Source organism: Drosophila kikkawai, chromosome X (assembly GCF_030179895.1).
Source record: "Drosophila kikkawai strain 14028-0561.14 chromosome X, DkikHiC1v2, whole genome shotgun sequence".
Taxonomy (NCBI): Eukaryota; Metazoa; Arthropoda; class Insecta; order Diptera; family Drosophilidae; genus Drosophila; species Drosophila kikkawai.
This window is the reverse complement of record NC_091733.1, coordinates 5,366,085-5,389,174: the sequence shown is the minus strand read 5'-3', so window position 1 is coordinate 5,389,174 and position 23,090 is coordinate 5,366,085. Positions and strand designations below refer to the sequence as shown.

Genomic DNA, 23,090 nt, shown 5'->3' with positions numbered 1-23,090 from the left:
AGATATATATTTACTCGCATTCCATAGGTTGCCTTGACTTATTTGAATTTTGACAGAAAATAGGAGTAGATAATCAAACCAAAAAAGCGGTTTTATTCGTTTAATAAATCCAATAAAATGTCCTCATGAAAACGCTTTAAACCGAAATTAAAGAATACAATGAACAATAGATTCAATGAATATTTAAAATTAGTTCCATATAAGATTTAATTCTCAGATTTGTTTTTTCATCACAGAAATGTTGAAAATTTTGGGAGTTTCAACTTTGGCGGCGAATTCCAAAGACATGGGCAATGGTCCACGATTGGGACTATTTTTTAGTAGTGCCGTGATGTATTGAGAGGAGGTCCTACCGAAAATAATAAAGGTAAGTCCAATTATATAGGCCACGTAATTCAAAATGTCGGCAAACATCGGTTTTTTGTATTCTTAGGTATACCGCGGAACCTGTAGGTGATGGAAAATAATTTTGTATGGGACTTTAACTCAGGAGCACCCAAATATCATGGAAAACTTGAAATGGTTCGTGGAAATTTTTGGCTGTGTACCTGTGTAATCGATCCCCTCTCTCGGTCTTCTCGTAGCCAATGCTATGAGCCAGGCCCAATAGGCGTTACCGCTGACTTTTCCCGCTCTTCTGCCAATACCGAAGCAATTACTTTTCTCACGCCGTATCCCGGTGGCTGACACCTTCCACCTTTCGTCAGCCTACCGAGCGTCAAAAGCCTACTGTCCCAGATCTTTACAAATATTTTCGGTAAAGAGACCCTGGACGTGACTGAGCATATCCCTGCCGTCGAGACTTTTTTACAGAATGGCGCCCGAACAGGGACATGGGGTTTTCGAATTCCAGACGACGTAAATATGGCCTAGAGACCCATCCGGATACGTAGAGTTCGAAAAAATTTTCGGTTCCGCCACTTAGAGCCGAAATTCTAAGTCGGAACGTAAGGAGAGTCGCATGACGAGGGACACAGAAATTTCTAGGGCAGAAAACAGGGATATATCCAGATATATTTTTGAGAAAATATACTAGCACCTTGCACATAACCTCAGAAAAGCAAAGACTTTGATTTTTTAAGCGAGCACATGGTACAATCGGGAGAACTTAATCAGAAGTATACCCACACAGCGAGAAATGTTTCCCCACGTAGGCAAACATACATTTATTTCTAAGCAGAGCAAGGATCATAACCTAAAACTCGGGGTTACAAGATCACGTGGCCAGCAAAGCACGTGAGGAAACGCACACTGGCAAATAAGCAGAGCAGAGCAGAGAGAGAGAGAGAGCGAGAGCCCTCTCTCAACACGTGCATCCGCGGCTCTCTAAAACATCGTCGTGAAAATTTGACAAGTTTAAATCACCGTCGAGCCAAATCAAATCGTCGTCGAACAAAGTCTAATCGCCGTTGAACAATATTTAAGCATCGTCGTGGAAAATTTAAACTATATCGTCGTCGAACAAACTTAAGCACCGTCGAGAAAAGTTAAGAATTTAATCGTCGTTGGACTCCGAATTTGTGGTCACCCTAGTTGCACGTGGGCATTGAGTAAATTTTCTGTGACAAATAAAATCAAATTTTCGCTGAAGATTTCATTAATTCGAAACTCGTTTGACCCGTTTGCAAATTTTCTCGTCTCTTTGAAATTTTTCCTCTTGGTCGCCAGTTAACTAGTATTTCACAGCAATATGGGCGCCCGTTGGAGATACGAAATCTCCGGAAGCGAGAATTGGAGGCGAATTTGAAGGAGTTTTCCTTGGAAGCAACTGGAACAGTCGAGGAAATGAGGAGCCGGCTGGCAGTCTTTAATAATCGGGATGACCACGTGCTGGAGATAGCCGAGCGACTGTAGGAATGCGGAGGCGGAGATCACAGCCGCGTTAACGGAGAGAAAACAACGCACACCGAGTCCGAACCCGAACCCTCCGGGTCCTGCACATCTGCAGGTACCAACCCTTGCAACCAGAAGTATCGCCGATGCCATCGGAGACATGGAGATCCATCCGGTCAGACGGGATATTTTTCCCAAGAAAGCAGAGATATCAGCAGCCGCGCTAGCGGAGAAACTGAAGAAATGGGGAATCACTTTTGACGGGACCACGGTCCCATCACATTCATTCAACATCTTGAGGAAAGAGCTACCGCATACGAAGTCGACGTGGAGAAGATGCCGCAGGTCATCCCAGGCCTTTCGAACGGACACGGCGGAGCACTGGTTTCGGACGAGCCAGCTGCTAGGAGAATCGTGGACGAACTTCAAGAAAGCGTTTCTTGATTTTTTCCTGCCGCCCAGGTATTTTCAGCGACTCGAGGATGAGATCCGCACCAGAGATCTGCGACGAGGAGAGACCTTCAAACAACACCTAGTCAACATCAGACTCATGATGCACCGAGCAGGGTATAACGCGGAACAGGAGTTGGAACGCATTTATGAAAATCTCCAGCCGGAGTATCAGATGTACGCCAGGAGGCACGATTTCACAACTTTGGAGCAGCTTACCACGTTAGCAGTTAACTATGAGGTCACCCACGATCGAGAAACAGGAAGCCATGCCAGAATAGTGGCCGAACCGCAGCCACCGCTGAGAAGGAACGACTACGAGGTCACAGCATACGCAGGAGCGCCGCCTTCGAATCAGCAAACAGCTCCGCGAGTAGGAAACATGTCGATGGTGACGAATTTCAGGTTTGCTTGTAGAAATTGTGCTCAAGAGGGTCATCAACAGGCAACGTGCCGCAATCCCAGAGTCCTTTTCTGTTGGGATTGTGGGCGCAGGGGAATGCGCACTCTTGAGTGTTGCAGGCGTACCCAGCCGGGAAACGAGAGGAGTCCTCGCCCACTCGGGGAAGGGACGGAGACTGCCTTCAGGAATCCACGGAATTAGGAGAGATTTTACAGGTTCAGGCTAGCAGAATTATCGCGCAGGTGCATATCGAGGGGCAGAGTTTTAACGCGACTATAGATACAATAGTCTATAGAGCTAGCAGAAGTTTTGTGAGTGAGAGAATTGTTCAACGCGTAGGAACAGCGCATAACGTACGGTCGGTACGCACTCATGTCAGCCTGGCCGAAGGCTCGCACAAAGAAATAACTAAGTCTCTGGTAGCCAAAGTTCAGGTGGACCAACGTTGGGTAACTTTTCCATTAGTTCTACCTTCGATCATGGAAGACGTGCTGTTGGGCATGGACTTCCTCTGTGGCGTGTCTGCTACTATTCAATGCGGTCGCGCTTCGCTTCGCAACTGAATTCTCTCCTAATCGCCAGCCCCAAAAATGACTTATCTATGCCTTCGCCCGTTCACTCCGGACACAACAGACCTCATAGAAGCCACAGAACCCTCACCAGCCAGCAACGACAACGCCTCGAGACGACAACGCCGTGAAAAACAATCCGTTTCGTCGGAATCAAGCTTCTGCTTCAACAGAACCAATAGCGGAAGGGCGAGCGCTTTTCCCAGCCAGACCCGAGTACGCACCTGACGTTGGAGGAGCACTGGCCGTGATCAAAGAATACACAGAGCGAGAAGATTTAGAACCCTGGGTGAACCAATTCCTACAGGAGGAATTGGCCAAATTCGAAGGATTGACGGGAGTGTCATATATCGCTGAGCATACGATCACGATGCGGGATGATAAGCCCATCAAACAGAGAATAATTGATGAGCAAATCAACGAACTGCTTTGCAATGACTGCATAGAGCCTTCATGAAGCCCCCACAGCGCCCCTATTGTACTCGTGGGCAAGAAATCTGGAGAGATGCGACTATGCGTTGATTTTCGACAACTCTATGCCCATTCGATTCCAGATGCATACCCGCTGCCAAGGATAACGCACATCTTGGAACGTCTACGTCATGCTAAGTACATATTGACGCTCGATTTGAAGAGCGGATATTGGCAGATTCCTGTAGCCGAGTCTAGTCGCGAGTGGACAGCCTTTACAGTCCCCGGGAGAGGATTGTACCACTGGAAGGTGATGCCGTTTGGCCTCCACTCAGCACAAGCCACATTCCAGCGGGCGCTCGACAGCGTCATAGGACCGGACATGGAGCCCAACGCGTTTGCGTATTTGGATGATATCATTATCATCGGCCGCACTCTGGAGGAGCATGTGCAGCATCTGCAAGAAGTATTCCAGCGGCTATGAAAGGCGAACCTTCGTCTCAACGCAAAAAAAAATGCAGTTTATTTAAGCGCAGCCTGGTGTACTTAGGGCACGTAATCAGTGAGGAGGGAATACACACGGATCCGGCCGTATGCCAACTGAGTCCGCCCACCACATGCAAGGAGTTAAGGAGATGTCTGGGCATAGCGTCATGGTACAGGAGATTTCTACCCAACTTTGTCAGCGTAGTGCAGCCCATGGCAGCAGGAGCAGCAAGATGCGTTCGAGGAACTGAAGTGAAAACTTACAGGCGCCTGTCCTCGCCTGCCCCGATTTCAACGAGAAGTTCGTGTTGCAAACAAACGCCAGCGACATCGGCTTAGGAGCGGTTCTAACTCAGAGGATCCAAAGAGAAGGAAGAGTCATCGCATTCGCCAGCAGACGCCTCATCGCTGCAGAGGAGAATTACTCCGCAACAGAAAAGGAGTGTCTGGCTATCATATGGGCCATCAGGAAACTCAGGTTTTACTTGGAAGGATATCGATTCGAGGTGATAACGGACCACCTCGCCCTGAAGTGGCTCAACTCGATTGAGAATCCCACCGGCCGCATAGCGCGCTGGGCGTTGGAACTGCAGCAGTACCAATTCGACGTCACCTATAGACGCGGGAGCCAGAACGTCGTCGCTGACGCACTATCTCGACAGCCATTGGAGGTACTTCAGATGATCCAGGAGGAGAAGCCGAGATGCACTTGGTACCAGCGGATGCTAAAACTCGTTCAAGACAAACCCGAGGATTTCCCAGACTACGCATACAAGAACCAGCAGCTCTACCGACATATCGAATCTCGACCTGACGACGAAGACTCCGTGCCATGGAAACTGTGTGGCCAAAGAACACCGACAGCGAGTACTGTCGGAATGCCATGACCAGCCCACGGCAGGACATCTCGGAATCAGGAAGACAACCACCCGGATCGCCCAGAGATATTACTGGCCGGGTTTCTTTCGCGATATTGCAAGGTATGTCCGCAGGTGTGACACTTGCCAAAGGTTTAAGGTAAGCCAGAGCAAGCCATCGGGTAAAATGTTCACCCGACAGATCAACGAGCCGTTTGATACTGTCTGCAGCGATTTTATTTGTCCACTTCCGCGATCCAAAAGTGGCAATACGATATTGCAAGTATTCTTCGACGCTTTTTCAAAATGGGTTGAGTTGGTTCCCCTGAGAAAGGCTACTTCGGCACAGCTTGAAAAATCCTTTCGGGAGAGGATTCTGAATCACTTCGGCATCCCTCACACCTTCGTCTGTGACAATGGGACGCAATTCACGAGTCGCTCCTTCAAAGCCTTCTGCAAGCAGTTGGGAATGGAGATCCAACATACCGCGCCAGAACCCGACAGAAAGGGTCAATCGTACTGAAAGAGCTCCAAAATAAATGAGAAGTCTTTATTCGTTGAGTTTTTGTAAGAAACTAGTTTATTTCATTCCAATCCTAGCTTATATAGCTAACATGAGAATGTACATTTAGATATTAGGTCTAGACCCACGCATCGGACAGTTCCCGATCGTGGGAACTATTTTACGTGAGATAAGGGTGCACGCGGTCAACCCGATAGCACATATCTTGAACAAACCCAGACCGCTCACAGGAGGTCATATTTCGGGTTGCTTGTATTACACAGACCCAAGTGGCGGGTTTACTTAAAGATAGACAAGTACTGTGCGCTGCGGCAGAGATTTATTGAATGCTTAACAGATGCATCTTATCTATTTACATGTTCATGTGTAAACATTCTGCCAAGGGCCAGCAAGATCCGAGGTACATTTAAATTAGTTGCAATAAAAAAGTAAGTGGACTGTATTTTATTTGTTTCATTCGATATAATTAATTTTGCAACTAACATTTTGCAAAGGCCTCCGTATCATGGCTTAATACATGTACAATTTTATTTATTTTCATTTTTATTTTGAATTATTTTTCTTAATTTTTCTTAGACTTAACAATTTTTCTTTATCTTAAACATTTAGTATATTACTTGGGATAGCTATTGCTTGCAATTGCCTTCGTATTTTTATTTTCCTCGCAAAATATACAATCAATATTATGATAATAATAATAGCCAACTTTAAAGATGTATGACCAGTAATATGATGAAAATCTAATTCATGTAATTTTAACTTATGCGTTTTTAAATTATTTATTTCATGTAAAAGATTCTTAATTTCTACTGTATGATTTATCATAGGCGCACCTAACTGATCAATAATAACTTTATTCGTCTTCGTCTATCTAACTCAAACCAGTATGACTTATTCTCAATAATCGCTTTATACCTACAATTTGAAGCCCTATTTGGTTTAAGAGGAGTAATCTCACAACTGTTATCGTTGGCACTTTTCCAAGGCCAGCTTCCATCACAAACTCTTTTATTTGATTGCCACCTTTGGCACTTATTAAGAGTGAATTCTGCCATTAGATGATAAGCACAGTGTTTCCACAATGAGGGGAACTTCCCCTTTTGAGGGGAAATTAGGGTGCAGAGGGGAAGGAAAAGGGGACGAACTATAAAAGGGGAAATTGCGGGAAATCATAGATAAAACCTAGCTCTACCATGGACTAGCGTGTTATCGTATAAAAGAAACAGTTACAGCACGTTCAGGTGGCGTATACTTACCCTTATTTCCATTCTGTTTAAGGCCTAAAATATTATTCTGTGCTGAAATGTGTGCGCTGATAGCGTTAATTGACTTGGAATAAAAGGATAATATACAGTTCCAGGTGTTCAGGAGAGAATCCCAGCTTAACAGCGTGAGAGCGGGAGACGGCGTAGCCGTCCCTAAAATCGAGCTACGATCGGGAACACGGGAGCGTGCGATCGGGAATACCGAGGAGCGGAGAGCGGGCGAGCGTTGCTAAGCTGGGAGCGCTTAAGCTTTTGGTCAGGCTATAAATAAAACACGAATCGTTTAATTACACTTTATTGATACTAAGTCTAATTTCTTTTGATTCGCTTGCAGTTGCATTGGACTGTACAAACTTAAGGTGTGGTATTTCTAACTGATTTTTCATTAGTTGTACAGAAGTTGTTCCCGTTCTTTTCGTGGAATCGTTACAATCCGTATCGCCACGGAGACTTTGATTTCTCCATTCCTTGTCCAGCTCTGTTAAATCCACAGTAATATGAGATGGAATGTAATTTTTCGCGATTTCGTACAATGATGTAGAGTGCAAATCATTGGCATTTTTCGGGCTTGAAAAAGACTAATATAAAAAAATTTAACTGACTGAACAATTTTCTGAACTTCAAAGTTTTCTTCATTTTCCTCTTTCTCTCTCTTTCCTCTGTTAATAAGTGGGTTGCATTCACACCTAAATAAATACGTTTCAATTTCAGATGTTCTTCTGTCTGATGATGATTGATTTGGTTCGCAAGGGTTTTCTTGACATAATTTCTATTCATAATATTTAACGCCAATGTTTTGATTAATTCTTCAGTTTGAGTCTTTAATTCTGAGAAATTAGGATAATCAGCTTGAATCATGCAATTAAAATCATTAAATTGGCCAAGAGCGTAATCTACAAAATGCATTTTTATCAAGGGGTTCTCCAAGATTTGGAGAGTGTGGCGGTTTGCATGTGTTGGATCTTCAAAGCTTAATCTTCTCCAGTAACTCTTCAATGGATTCCATTGTTCTAAAATTCTTCTCACGCATGCTTGTAGCGACAACCACCTGGTTTGAGAAGCTCTCAATATTTTATGAGGTTTGACTTCATGGAAGCTTTGAAACTCTTTAAAAGCAGCAGAATTTTTAGGGCTCCTTCCAAAATGATTGTATATTTTGCGGCACAAATCTTCTAATGAGTTACTTAACTTGGTGCATGCTTTACTTGCCACCAGATGTATGATATGGCAAGAGCATTTTGACACAAATACTTGAGGATAGTTTAGTTTGATTAGTTGGAAAAAATTACCAGCTAGTAAAGTGCAATTATATCAAAGTAATAATGTGCAAAGTCGACAAATTTTGTCGATGATTTTGTTGACGTATTTAGTGTAAATAATATTATTATAGTATGCTATCATGGTATAACAAAGAACGTGAGTGGGCGGGCTATAGAAGAAAATCGATTAAAAACTAAAAACTACAGCAAAATAATTTTTGAGGGAAAAAAAGTCCTGAGAAGGGGAAATCTGAATTAAGGCGTGGGGAAACGAAATCATTATTGTGGAAACACTGGATAAGCATCTAGTTCAACATTATATACTAGATATTGAGACTCGAGATGGACTATTATCATGCGATCGTCAATTTTAAGTGGCACAGGAACGATTCTATAAAGCACGGAAGCATGTCTACCAAAGGTATTTTTGCGTTAATAATCAACTTCCTTTCAACGAAGAGTCCTCTAGCTGTTAGTAAAGTATAAATTTCTTTTAACTCCGTGCCTGTCCTTTTTCCTGGCAACACTAAATTCTCGGACAGTAAGTCTTTTATTCTGGAGATTTCTAGCTTTAACTGACTGGGCTTTAGCATGTTAGTATTAAGTCTACCATGATTGATATCAATTAATAGGCCTATGATTCCGGATTGTATTTTCTCGCAATCATCTATTATATTGGTTAATTGCTTGGAGATCATGAAGAATACGATTCCTTTAACACAGCAGTCATATTGTCGATTCTCTTATTCATGCCCTTAAAGCTGGCATTGATATCATCTGTCGTACTTTTTAATATATTAACTGTAAAATCGACAATTGACGTTTGCTTCTTGCCTAATTCGTTAAGACCCTGCTGATTGCTTATTAAATTTCTCATATTATTCTCCATTGCTTCTCTATCATCCTCATCCATTATTCCAAATAATATGTGATAAAGAGATCCCATAAAGCCAAAAGGAGTTCTCCTGTTTCTAGGTTTAGTTTGAGATATAAAGAGTTTGTTTTTCTCTTCTAAGTCTGAAATCTGTCTTTCTGTGTTATCTAGAACTAAGAGACACTGACGAGGCCACAATTTCAACGTCGCCCATTGGATCTAAGTATATTGCCGAGGTTTTATTTATACTCTCTATTGAGTGTTTTGGTTTTTCTTTATTTGGGAATGCGTTAGACAATTGACAACTCAATATAAATATAAGCATTGCCATTATAAACCCTAGCTTGGACATTCTTGACGCGGCTCTAGTTTGCCTTTTTGGCTGGGGGTCAACCTCTCTATCATCAACGGACTTTATTCCTTCCAAGGGACAAATTTTAGTAATGGGTCTTGTGATAAATCCATCTTGTGTTTTTATCTCAACCACTCGGACTTTATCATCATTCCCCTTATGGATTTTCTCTACCTTTCCTAAAGGCCATCTCGCTGGATGACAATTTTCATCCTTTAATAATATAAGTTGCCCTTCTTCTACGTTAGAGCATTCCCTTTCCCATTTATTTCTTTGCTGAAGTGTATGCAAATATTCATTTTTCCACTTCACCCAGAAATCTTTTTTCATTTTTTGGATCAGTTTCCACCTATCCAAATTTCCAATTCTCTCATCTTCCATGGCTTCGACTATTTCTAAGGGGGGTCTTCCAATCAAAAAGTGACCTGGCGTTAAAACCTCTTGTTGGTCCATTTCGTCAACTATGGTATATAATGGTCTTGAATTCAAACATGCTTCTATTTGACACAGAAGCGACATTTCTTCGTATGTCAAACTACTGTCTCCGATTAATCGCTTTAAGGGTCCATTCTGGTTAGTTGGTCCAAAAAATAGGCAATCTTTAGGAATTTTTTTTTTGACAAAGGAAAAGACATAGAAAGTTCAAACTTTGCATGTTTATTTCTCATAGTTTAGAGATGATTTAGCACAAATTTTAAAAAATTTTAGAGCATGTCCTGAAGCAGGACACAGGACGACGTAAGCCTCTGTAAAAAAAAAGGTACCCCTCTGGCGACCGTCCTGCAGGACGTAAAAATCGACTGAAACAAAAAATTCAAAGATGTTCTTGTTTAGTATTAATGTGATTATGGAATAGACTACAATTATAAAAATTGAATAAAAAATAAAAAAATGGCGGCGATTCAAAATTACTTTTTCGTTTTTCGTGAAAATGTTCTTCACTTTTTTGTTAATAAAAAATCCAATGTATAAGCTATCAATATAATTGTAGTCTATTCCATGGACAGCTTCATTAAGCGCATTAAAAAAAAAAAAACATTAAGATTCGTCAAAAATCACTGAGATAGGACGGTCGCCAGCTCGAAAAACGTAGTTTTCCAGAAAACGCGTTTAAAGTTTTATGTTTGCTTTGTAGCTGCTTTGAGTCGGCCGGTTCGGAGGCTCATAACTTTTAAACTATTACGTATTTGCTCTTTTAGTATGATGTTCTACACACTTAGCTATCGAAAAATGCAAAAAAAAAAAAAAAAATCAATTTTTTTTTTTAAACTAACCAGAATGGACCCTTAAATGGTATTTTATTGAGTTAACCCCAGCTTCCCAAATACCTCCGAAGTGAGGTCCTGCCGGGGGGATAAAATGCCAATCAATCCTATCCTTCTCTAGCTGCGCTGCAATCGCTATATTTTCCTGTATTGCATTAAATAAGTCTTGATCTAGTTTTCTTGCAGCTCCTACAAAGTTAGTTCCGTTATCTGAATAGATATTGGCACATTTTCCGCGTCTAGCTATGAATCTTCTGAGCGCTGCTAAAAATGTTTCAGAAGTTAGATCGCTTATTATTTCTAAATGTATGGCTTTGGTGGCCATACAAACGAATACGGCAACGTATCCTTTAAATGTTTTTTGTCCACGATTTTTTGAACATTTAACTTAATAAGGACCTGCGAAATCTATTACAGTATTTAAGAAGGGAAAAGACATTGTATGAATATAGTCTGGCAAGTTACCCATAATTTGCTGAGCTGTATTCTGTCTGTACCTAGCACACTTTACACATTCTCTGAAATACCGTTTAAGCGAATTTTTTAAACCGAAAATCCAATACTTTCGTTGGATGTAGTTTCGCATAAGGTTTATCCCTCCATGCAATGTTTCAGTATGAGCATTTTTAATTACCAAGTTGGTTAGATAACATTTTCCTAAGATTATTGGATGTTTGACTTCAAATTCTGCATTTGAGTTTTGTAATCTTTCTCCCACTCTGAGTACGCCATGCTTGTCCAGGAATGGATTTAGTGACAATATTTTACTATTTGTCTTAATTTCTCTGTTGGTTTTCAGGCACCTTATTTCTTCTCTAAATTGATATTCTTGCTGTTTCTTTATAACAACCCTTTCAGCTTGTTTTAACTCTTTTACTGAAAGAAAATATGGATTGCATTCTTTTTTTGTTTTCATCTGAATGAATCTATTTATATATGCTACTATAAGTATAAGTTTTTCCATACTGGAAATTCGTAAATTGGATAATTTATTTCGTCATTCAATATTGTATTTACTAGTACAGATTCTTCTACCGTTTGCTGCCGAAGCCAAAGTTCTTTTGGGTTAGATAGCCATTTTGGACCTTTCCACCAAAGATCACAGATAGTCAATTGGTTAGAATCAATTCCCCTTGATGCTAAATCTGCTGTATTGTCCTCTGATTTTACATGGTTCCATTCAGTATTTGTCAGTTTCTGAATGTCATCCGTTCTTCTTCTAATAAATTTGACCTTACTCTGACCACTGTTAATCCAAGCTAAAGTGATTGTAGAATCACTCCAGGCATATATCTCGACCACATTGTCAATAGATCCTTTCAATCTTTGGATCAATTCACTGAGCAAATGAGCTGCGCACAGCTCAAGTTTGGGAATTGTCTTTCTATTTTTTATTGGATTAACTCTACTCTTGCTGGCTATTATATTCACCTTATTTCCAACTTTAGCATACACTACTGCAGCATACGCTTTTTCGGAGACATCAGCAAATCCATGAATGTATGACTGTATGACTGTATGATTATTTGAATTAATCCATCTTGGGATTCGAATATTTTCTAAATGTAATACATTTTCTTTATATTTTTCCCAATAATTTTTATCTTCTATGGATAATTCCTGATCCCATTCAATTTTATTTAGCCAAAGTTTTTGAATGAAAAGTTTTCCTAAAATAGTAACAGGTGCCAACCATCCTAATGGATCGTATATTTTTGAAAGAGTTGATAATACAACTCTTTTTTTTGTACTACTTGATTCCGTACAATTTATTTTAAATTTAAATAAGTCTTTTTTTGGTTCCCATTTAAGCCCTAAAGTCTTAACACTTTCATTTTCGACTATATTGAGAACCTTATTATCCCGTGTGTCTTCTACAGTGGTTAATATTTTGAGCTCGTTGGAAATCCATTTCCTCAAATTGAACCCCACTTTCTGCAATTCTTGTGAAACCAGTTTTATTAATTTATTGGCTTTTTCTACCGAATCAGCTCCAGTCATTAGGTCATCCATATAGAAATCATTCCTAATTATTTCACTGATTTTTTGGTTTTTACATTTTTCTGCAATATCTACCAAGAGTCTGGTAGTCAAATATGGTGCAGATGCAGTACCGTAAGTGACTGTTGTCAATTTGTAATTTTTAATTTTTTCTTCTGGAGAAATTCTCCATAATATATATTGATATTTTTGATCATCATCATTTATTTTTATCTGACGGTACATTTTTTCAATGTCCGCCGAAACCACAAATTCCCACTTTCTCCACTTAACAATAATGTCAAAAATATCTTTCTGAACTCGTGGACCTACCCACATTATATCGTTCAAACTTTTATTGTTTGTAGTTTTTGCTGAAGCATCAAAAACTACTCTTAATTTGGTTGTCAGGCTGGAGTCTCTTATCACAGCCTGGTGCGGTAAAAAATATTTACCTTCAACTTGCACTTTAACCTAAATATGTCCTAAATCCATGTATTCTTTCATGAAATTAGCATAGTCAACCTTAAGATTTTTATTTCTTTTTATCTTTTTCTCCAAATTTATAAATCGCGCTATAGCTTGTTTTTTTTTATTCTCCTAAGGTGACATTCTCCTTAAATGGAATTGACACAATGTATCGCCCATCTGAATCTTTTATAGTACTTTTAATAAATTTACTTTCGCATATTTCAGACTCGACATCATTTTTGTCTTCCTCTTCAACCTCCCAATATCGATCTAAATCTTTTAACTCGATTGTTGTTGCTACAATCGTTTTGTTTCCTTTGGATTTTTTACACCCAGAAACAATCCACCCGTAAAGAGTTTTTTGCCCAAGGAGTCCGTCTATTCTTATAACTCCATTCTGTATAATGTGAGTATATAAGTCTGCTCCAATGATTAGGTCAATACGACCAGGCTTATCAAATTCGGGGTCAGCTAACTTATTTTTCTTCCATTGTTCTTTGTCAACTTTAACTACATTGACTGGAAGAGCCTTCATAAGCCTTGGGAGTATAATTGCTTCAGTTATTAAATTTTTTGGAGAATTTTTAATGGAAATTACGACTTTGTTCTTGGAGATGCACTTTCCAGTGGAAGATACTCCACTTATCTCTGTTTGAGATCGAATATTTTTTAAATTTAGAACCTGCGCAGATTCTTCTGATATAATTGTGCTTTGTGACCCTGTGTCAATCAAAGCTCTAAAGTTTTCGTAATTTCCTTTTGAGTTCTTTATTTGAACCCTAGCCGTAGCTAATAAGGCTTGATCCGATGTCCTTAGCGTATAGACTTTTTTTTGTTTTTTGATATTGTGCTATGTGCAGCATGCTATGGTGATAACCCTTGCAACTCGAACACGATATATTGCTTAGACATTTTATATGATGTCCGTGATTAAAACATTTAAAGCATAATTTGGCCTTTTTAATTTTTTCCATCCTTTCTGATGGATTTAATGCTCTAAATGTTTGGCACTGTGCCACTGTGTGTCCCAAACCTTTGCAAATGGAACAACTGCTAGTGAAAACTTTTTTCCTGACATTATTTACTTTAACAGGATTTTCATCCTGAACAGAGCTTATCGAACTTAATCGCTGCTCTAAGAATTCAATTACATCGGATAATAATTGAATTTCCTTTGGTTTCTTTGTATGGCTCTCATAAAGCTGCAGAGCCTCTTATTAAATTTCTTTAAAATTATTTGTGCAAAGATTAAATCAACCTCATCGGAAACTTGTGTCTTTAATTTTATCAATTGCCTTGTTGAGTCGAGATTCACATTCTCAAGCTCAAGGAGGCGATTAGGCTGTTCGGAAAATATTTTCCGTTTATTTTCATACCGCTTGGTTAATAATTCCCAAGCGGCTTCATAATTTTCCCCAGACCCCAGTAATAAGTGAGAAACCACGTTTCTGGCTTCTCCTTTTATCGAGATCTTGAGGTAATTAAATTTTAAGGTCGGACTTAAATCCTCCCTTAAATGAATGAGCTCAGTGAAGAGCTCATAAAATAGGTCCCAATCTTTGGAATCTCCAAAAAACGTTGGGACCTGTATTTTTGGTAATGTTGGCAAATCATCAATTTTGAGATTTGCCACATCTACCTTTATTGGCACAACTTCCTGGGTTTTTTTCATATCGCTTATTAATATTGCGATGTCGAATTCGATTTCGTCGAATCTAGAATCATATGCCCTATCGGTGACATCAATATGGGTGACTTCTTTTAAATTAATCAGTCTATGCCAATAAAAATTATTTTTTTTGATCCTAATGTCAACCGTTTTTACCTTATCCTCCTGAATTGCAAGAAGAGTATCTTGTAAATAATTCTCTAGTTGCTCTAGGGCTAGATCTATCTTTTTTTGTTCTGTTTTTTTCTCTGCCTCCTCTTCTGCCTTTTTAAACACTTCCCTTAATTTTTTTCTTTTATCGCCTTGAAACCTGACATAATCTCGTCAAAATGCTTGTTTTTGAAGTAGTCGTGATCGACTACTCCAATCCGCAGCAGTGACGAGTGATTTGCAACGCATTCAGCTTTTAGCTTTTCATACTCTCGGATTGATTCCAGACTAAGGCTGGGTAATTTGAACAATTGCCTACTCCTTTCCGTTATCTCTACCTGCCTTTTAATTAAAGCTATGGACTCAGCGGACAACATTGTGTGTGTTTTTATTTTGCGGACAAGAAAAATATATCTAATTATTATTATTTTTTTTTTAATAACAGGGTTTCTCCTAATTCTTTAACTTCTATGTATATACTTATACCTATCTGTGTATATATAGATATTAAAAAATTGTGTAATTTGACTTAGCTGCTCCATGTCCTCGGTCGCTGCTGCTGTTGTTGCTGCTGCTGTCGTTGTTTTTAATGTAGATGTTGTTGTTTCTGCTGCGGTCTTCCTTCTATACGCCTGGTTTCGTTTTGTTGTTTTTGATTTTTGTGGTTTTTTTTTTAGGGTTTCTTTGTTTTTTTAATTTTTTCTGTGGCACTTTTTGGAGGTGTTTGTATATTTAATTTTTGACTTTGCACTTCACTTCACTTGGAGGAGTCGGTATTTTTTATTTTTGTCACGATAGGGTTTTTTTTTTTTTTTTTTTTAATTTGTCACGATAGGTCTTTTTACACCCTTGCAGGGTATTATAATTTCAGTCAGAAGTTTGCAACGCAGTGAAGGAGACGTTTCCGACCCAATAAAGTATATATATTCTCGATCAGCATCAATAGCCGAGACGATCTAGGCATGTCCGTCTGTCCGTCTGTCCGTCCGTCTGTCCGTCCGTCTGTCCGTCCGTCTGTNCGTCCGTCTGTCCGTCCGTCTGTCCGTCCGTCTGTCCGTCCGTCTGTCCGTCCGTCTATCCGTCCGTCTGTCCGTCCGTCTGTCCGTCCGTCTGTCCGTCCGTCCGTTTCTACGCAAACTAGTCTCTCAGTTTTAAAGTTATCTGAATAAGACTTTGCATATAGTCTTCTATATACTCTCACTGCTTTATATGTCGGAACGGGCCGGATCTGACGACTATATCATATAGCTGCCATACAAATGATCGATAAATTTTTGGAAAAAAAATTATAACTTGGCTGTTTTTCAATATTATTCTATCATTTTTGAGATATAGCCTTTTTATATTATTCCAGAATTTTGGTAAAAATTTTATGAATCGGACCACTATATCTTATAGCTGCCATAGGAACGATCGGGAAATTAATCAAAAAAATTATAACTTCGTTGTTTTTCAACGTATTTAAATCTACTTTGACACATGAGCTTCTGGTATTATATCAAAATTTTGGTATACATTTTATGAAAATCGGACGACTATATCTTATAGCTGCCATAGGAACGATAGGGAAAGTAATAGAAAAAATTATAACTTCGTTGTTTTTCAACGTATTTTCATCTACTCTGAGATATGAGCTTTACTTATTATTATAGAATTTTGGTATACATTTTATGAAAATCGGACAACTATATCATATAGCTGCCATAGAAGCGATCCGTAGATGTAGAGAAAACGTAAAGCTGGAAATGTATAATTGTAACTGTCAAACTGTAAACATAATAAGTATAGGTAAAATGTTATGAAACTCTGTTTAGTGTCTGTTTTCGGCATTCTAATTTATAATATAAATATGAAAACCAATCTGCAAGGGTATACAAACTTCGGCGTGCCGAAGTTAGCTTCCTTTCTTGTTTTTTTTTACTACCGCGACTTTTCAATGTTTTCGGCCTCGAAAAAACGCCCACAATAAATATTTGTTATATTTATTTTTTAATTTTGCCGATTTCTCGACCACAAAAATTTTTTTTTACTACCAATATTTTTTATTGGAAAATTTTGCTTTTAAACAATAAGGACTCTTTTTTTATCCTTTTGCTTTTTTTCTACTCTGTTTCTTACCACGGGTGGGGAGAAACAAGAGTTAATTATTTTGCTACCTTTTAGCTGCAAGTGTTACTTTGCTTCGCTTGAAGGAGCTGGCCTGAGTCCCTTACCATGTAGGGGGAAACTGCTGAGTTAATCGAAGTAAATTTCTTCGAAGGCTTGATTGACCAAAATGAAAGAGCTCCAAAATAAATGAGAAGTCTTCATTCGTTGAGTTTTTGTAAGAAACTAGTTTATTTTATTCCAATCCTAGCTTATATAGCTAACATGAGAATGTACATTTAGATATTATTTCTAGACCCACGCATCGGACAGTTCCCGATGGTGGGAAATATTTAAAGTGAGATAAGGGTGCACGCAGGCAACCCGATAGCACATATGTTGAACAAACCCAGACCGCTCACAGGAGGTCATATTTCGGGTTGCTTGTATTACACAGGCCCAAGTGGCGGGTTTACTTAAAGATAGACAAGTACAGTGCGCTGCGGCAGAGATTTATTTAATGCTTAACAGATGCATCTTATTTATTTACATGTTCGTGTGTGAACACATACCATTAAAACAATGGTTGCCCAGTACATCGAGGAAAAGCAGACGACTTGGGATGAACTTCTGCCCGAACTGAACCTGGCGATAAATAGCAGCGTCCAAGGCAGAGAGCCAAGACTCCAGGGGCCTTGTATGATGAAGTGACTCCAGGGCCAAGCCAAGCGCCACGTTCACCCGAAGCGAAAGCGGAATTGCTACGGGAGATTTTTAAAGTAGTTCAGGAGAACATTCAGCGAGCTTCGTTGGAGCAACGAAAACATTACGATCTCAGGCGACGTGCCTGGATACCAACCATTGGATCACTGGTCTTCGTAAAACAGCATCAATTCTCTAAGGCGGCGGATAACTTTGCCAAGCTAGCACCCAAGTATGAAGGCCCGTATAAGGCTATCAAGTTCTTTTCTCCCACCATAGTGCGGTTGCAACACATGCAGATCAGACAACGGAGAACGGCATCACTCGGAGACTTGAAGGAAGCAGTCAATGAGCCAGAAACCCAGACTCTGGTACCCAGACGACTGGACAGCACCGAAGACACCCAGACAGCGGAGCAGGGTTAGCGATCGATCGACACTAAGACCCGACAGCCGAACAACAGTAGCAGAAGAGACACAGTAGCCACGGATACCCGCATCAAGGCGGAAGCAACGGAGAACCAACACTAGGAGATACCCGCATCAAGACGAGAGAAGCAGAGAAACATCCAAGGATACCCGCGGACGGCGGAAGCGTACACAAAGACAGCAGCGCAGCAGCAGCTCCAGAAGTCCGTGCGAAGACGGCATCTTAGCAACGAACTTGCTACACACGATCTAGCCGAGGCAAAAGCCAACCAGAAACACTGCGACAGAAGCCAACCAGGAACACTGCGACAGGAGCCAATGTTTGAGTCAGTGGGGCCACTTGGTGGAGGGTGCGCCTTTCCAACGTCCCACTCCCTTCGTGGGAACTCAACGCTCCCAGTGCCACACTTATTATTTTCTTCTCCCTCTAATTACTAACTAACAAATTAAAAACCTAGTTAGTAATAGTAAAAACAAAATAACTAACAAACCTTTGTTTTCCATACAGCCATGGCGTCGACCAACTCGCTCACCTGGAGCTCGGAGGACGAGGAGGAACCCACTATTTCCTCACCGCCGCGTGGAGGCTAGCGGCGACGGACGCTTCGCGTATGTGGAGTTCGGACAGCGAGGAGGAACCCCCCATCTCCTCCCCACCGCGTGGCGGCGAGCCTGCGACAGACGCGTTGCCCATTTGGAGCACGGACAGCGAGAGTGGGGGTCCGCACCACCTCGCGAAGACGAGCCGAGACTATGGCGTCTAGACATGGGCGTTCAGTCCACCTTTGAAGGATTGGGCCCGAACGGCGTCACCCTCGGCTACCCGGACGAGCAGGAGGAGGAGCAGTGCATAGCGCTGCCCCTGAAGGAAGACGCAGCCCAATCCTGGGTGAGTCAGCCACCCGTCGGCAGGAAGTCTGCCCCAGGCCTGGGCCAAGCGGCCATACACGCTTGGGCAGCAGCGGTGGTGCCGAGCCCGGTGCCACCCGCTCCCCGCCAAGCAACCTTCGGCGAGGTGACTGAAGTACTTCTACCTCCACGCGATCCGCGCGGACGGATGCCGGCGCATGTGAAGGTCGCCAGCACAAACGAGGACGACGATACGGTTGTCGTGGCCCCAGAGGCGGCCCTCAACAGCAACAACGAGGACGAGGACGACGATACTGTCGTCGTGGCCCCAGAGGCGGGCCCCAGCAACAACGAGGACGAAGGCGACGATACGGTCATCGTGGCCCCGGATGCGGCTCTAGTAGCAACGAGGGCTGCTGCTTTGATAGCATCAACAACGACCCCTGGATGGTCGGATTTCGACTGGGCCGCCTACAACGAGGAAGTAGCCCGTTGGAAAGAGAGCCTATCGACCGTCGTAGACTACGTCGGGAGGAAGCCTGTCTCAGGCCTGGGCCAAGCGGCCGTACACGCCTGGTTAGCCGCGGTGGTACCAAGCCTGGTGCCATCCGCCCGCCGGCGAGTAACTTTCGGGATCGTAACCGAGGTACTCATACCCCCACGAGGTGGCCAGAACCACGGCCACAGCGACGAAGACAGCCTCAGGATCGACCCCTGGGTGGCCAAATGGGAGGCCGATCTCCGGGCAAAGGCCCGCAGGTAGCGAGCGCAGCGTCCTGAGGCCCGCCCCACACCAGTCTCGGCAGAGAAGCAGCCCGATACCCCGGCAGTCTTGGCCACAGAGGAACGAGCCGAATACCCGCCGGCCGACGAGGACTGGGTACTGCCGCCCCGTCAATGGCGCGTTCTGATCGAGGGAGGACGCATTCCCCGATCCTTGGTCGAGCTGGTGCAGCCACAGGAGGGCACGAACCGGCGGGTAAATCGTAAGTTTCTCTTCCACGCTGGGCCAGAGGAATTCCGGGTGCACATCACCAAGACCGACCGAATCATTATTTCAAAACGCACCCCGAAGTAGGAGGGGGATTTGAGGAGTCGTATGACCCCTCACAAATAGCCACAACAACAACAGCGCCCAGGGTCAACGAAGAACGGCGGCCAGCAGCAATAACAACGGCAGCTAACGCCAACAACAACGGCGGCCAGCAGCTAGCAGCAAAACCAAACCAAAATAAACCGGCGGCGGCCAAGGCCCGGAACAAAAATAAAACCCTCGCGAATATCTTTGTAAACTTTGTATATCTTTTGGAATATTTCCTTAATATGTAAGCTTAGTCAATAATTTTTTGATTTGTAGTTCTATTGTTAAATAATAATTATCCTAGCTTAAGCCTAAGCAATAGTCTTTGTTTATCTTTTACTCGTCTTTCTCGCATCACCAGCAGCCACACACACACACACACACACCAACGCAGCGACGACAAACTCACCACGAAAAGTGGTGGCCGCATATGTGCGAGCGATAGGGAAAATAGGCACGCGCCAAAGGAAAGAGCGAGAGCCAAGTAGTACCGAAACTTCGAGAAGCGAAAACGGAGTTGCAAAATTTGCAAAGGGGCGTGTCAAATTTTTCACTCTTGCGGACGTCGCGAACTCGATCAGAAGTGCGAGAGGAAAATATTTAAACTTCAAGACAGAGTTTTGCGGATTTCTAAGTGCGGAAAAGTTTGTGAATAAAACCCAGAACAATCGAGTGATTTACCCGAGACCGACAGGCGGCTCTCGACGAGGAAGGGCCCAAGTGACCAAGGAGCCATCCAGTGGGATTCGCTGCAGCCCATCAGTGGTCAGCGAAAACCCAACCTTGACGCGCGAGGTCAACTGCGGAGGCGATCCATTTCAGCCACCGGCTGCCAACCTAGGAGGAGATCAACCGGGCGATCTCGAAAAGTGTGTGCCCGGCCCAGGACCAGCGACGGAGCACCAGGAGACCACGCATGTGTGTGTGCGTGAAACGCATTTTGGCTAGCGAGAATCACGTGCGATGAGAAATTTCTCGAAGGCCTCGATGCGGATTCACCCAGAGTAGGCTAGATTTAAAAAAATTACATAACCATGAACTAACTTAACCTAACACTGGGAGAAAACAACAGCCAAGAAATAAAAATGAACAAACGCGAAACGAAGAAAACTAAAACTTAATAAAGCTATTTTATTATATTATCTGAACACAAATTTGCCTTTGCCATGTTTTCTTTGACTTCTTTGATTTTTCCTGCCGAGCCTGACCACACCGTGAGAAAAGGGTGAACCCAATTTCTCGAAACCTGTTGCTAATTAGTAAAATAAATATTTCTTACAGATTTAAAATACAACGCATTGCCATGTCTTCGCTCCCAAATAAATTCGGAATATATTTTTAATGAACAACAATTCAGGTCTTTTCCGTCGCTGCCTGGCTACACTAGGAAAAATAAAGAGTAACTCGGTTTCCAAATAAATTGGATATTTTATTTTCATAAAATCCCAGACATCAGCGGCCGCTTTTAGAGCATTTGAACCGACCACACTGAGAGAAACAAACCAATAAAAATGCACCAATAAATATTTCTCGACTATTTTTCCTGCGCTCCTAGGGGAAATATAATAAAAGCTGGCCGCGGGGAAATCCATTTACTTCAAAAACCCGCGCCTGTTCAGGGCCAGGCTTAGCCGGCCGAAATATTTCAAGCGGCAGCGAGTGCTCACGTCGGCCGTAGATTTGGTGTTTCCCATAATCGATCCCCTCTCTCGGTCTTCTCGTAGCCAATGCTATGAGCCAGGCCCAATAGGCGCTGACTTTTCCCGCTCTTCTGCCAATACCGAAGCAATTACTTTTCTCACGCCGTATCCCGTTGGCTGACACCTTCCACCTTTCGTCAGCCTACCGAGAGTCAAAAGCCTTCTGTCCCGGAACTTTACAAATATTTTCGGTAAAGAGACCCTGGACGTGACTGAGCATATCCCAGCCGTCGAGACTTCTTTACATAGTGTTGTGCAGCGCATGCGCAGCGAGCTTTCGCACCCGCGTAGTATTGGAAAACGCGGGCAGACAAATTCCCACCACAGCCAAAATTTAAACGGCTTAGGAATTGTCATTCACATTCCGCAGTTGGCTCTAGTAGGGCTAAGAGCAGAAGGCCGCTGAGGCGGCGCCAATTAAAAAGAGGCTCTGGGGACCGAGAAATCCCCGCGCACCGAGGGACCCCACAAAGAGCAGATGCGATGAACACGGAGAAGCTGCCAGCAGGCCGGGATGACGAGACCCAGGCACTGGCGGTATCGAGAGCAGAGGAGGAGCTGCTACGTGACTTCCAGCGTCTAAAGCAGAAGGTACAACGCTCGCCGCCTATGATTACGAACGAGACGCACCCGACGCACAGCAGCGCCTCTCGAACAATTAGCGTTGCAAAAATCGAAAAAGTCATGTTCGCAAAAGCGATTTAAACCAGAAACGATTTCGACAGAAAATTCCCGAAGGATTCCGAATCTACAATAAAATCTATTTAAATTTTTTTTTAGAAGATATGAGCATTTAAAGTTGATCTTTCTTTTGTTTGCATCATACAAAAAAAAATGGGTAAATTGGCAGACTTTCAGGTAATATTACACAAAAACCATAAAACCAATGGTCGTGGTTTTTACATTCATAAACTATTAAAGAACCTAAAAAACGGCACTTTGGTTTGGGCTTGTACAGGTAAATCGCTACCTACCAGGTGGCTATTTTTTGCACCTTCTTCTGCCTAAAGTAGTCTATGACTTCTGAAGCCGATGAAAGCCACTGGCTACACTATGTCTATAAGTTACGTGGATCTTTCCTGGACCAGAATTAACTTTTATCGGCTGCATCGAGCTGCGTCTGCGAAAATGCAACGACATAAACCAAAACTACTCAGGCTTAAATATACCAAAATACCCACACAATTTCATACAAACCAAAAAATATACTAACTGTAACGCGCACGGTTTTGTGGCGGTTACACTTTAATTTTTTTTTCAGTTTTCAAATTATTTTAATTTGATCAAATACACACAAATAAAGATAAAAACTTAAATAAAAAATATTAAAAAAAAATTTTTTCATCGAAAAAAAAATTTTTTCACTTTGAGATTTTTTAAAAAGCGAATTTGTGGGCGTGGTACATTATGCAGTACATTTATACATTT

General features: G+C 42.0%; 1 protein-coding gene across 4 annotated transcripts; it reads left to right on the top strand.

Annotated features, from left to right (window-relative positions):
- The first annotated feature begins 257 nt into the window (after positions 1-257).
- On the top strand, positions 258-20,255 carry LOC138929128 (uncharacterized). Of its 4 annotated transcripts, none has more exons than XM_070288266.1 (2): positions 258-367; positions 17,434-20,255. In XM_070288266.1, exon 2 carries the CDS (start codon positions 18,799-18,801, stop codon positions 19,642-19,644), a length of 846 nt encoding a protein of 281 aa, XP_070144367.1. In that variant the 5' UTR covers positions 258-367; positions 17,434-18,798; the 3' UTR covers positions 19,645-20,255. The 4 variants fall into 4 exon arrangements, with proteins under 4 accessions (XP_070144367.1, XP_070144370.1, XP_070144369.1 ...); XM_070288269.1 differs by having other exon boundaries at positions 273-367; positions 18,541-20,255; XM_070288268.1 differs by having other exon boundaries at positions 342-367; positions 17,497-20,255.
- Positions 20,256-23,090: the final 2,835 nt, after the last annotated feature.

Bases quoted from the DNA above. Each gene is read 5' to 3' on its own strand.
- LOC138929128 (XM_070288266.1), top strand. From the start codon at position 18,799: ATGGGCGTTCAGTCCACCTTTGAAGGATTGGGCCCGAACGGCGTCACC.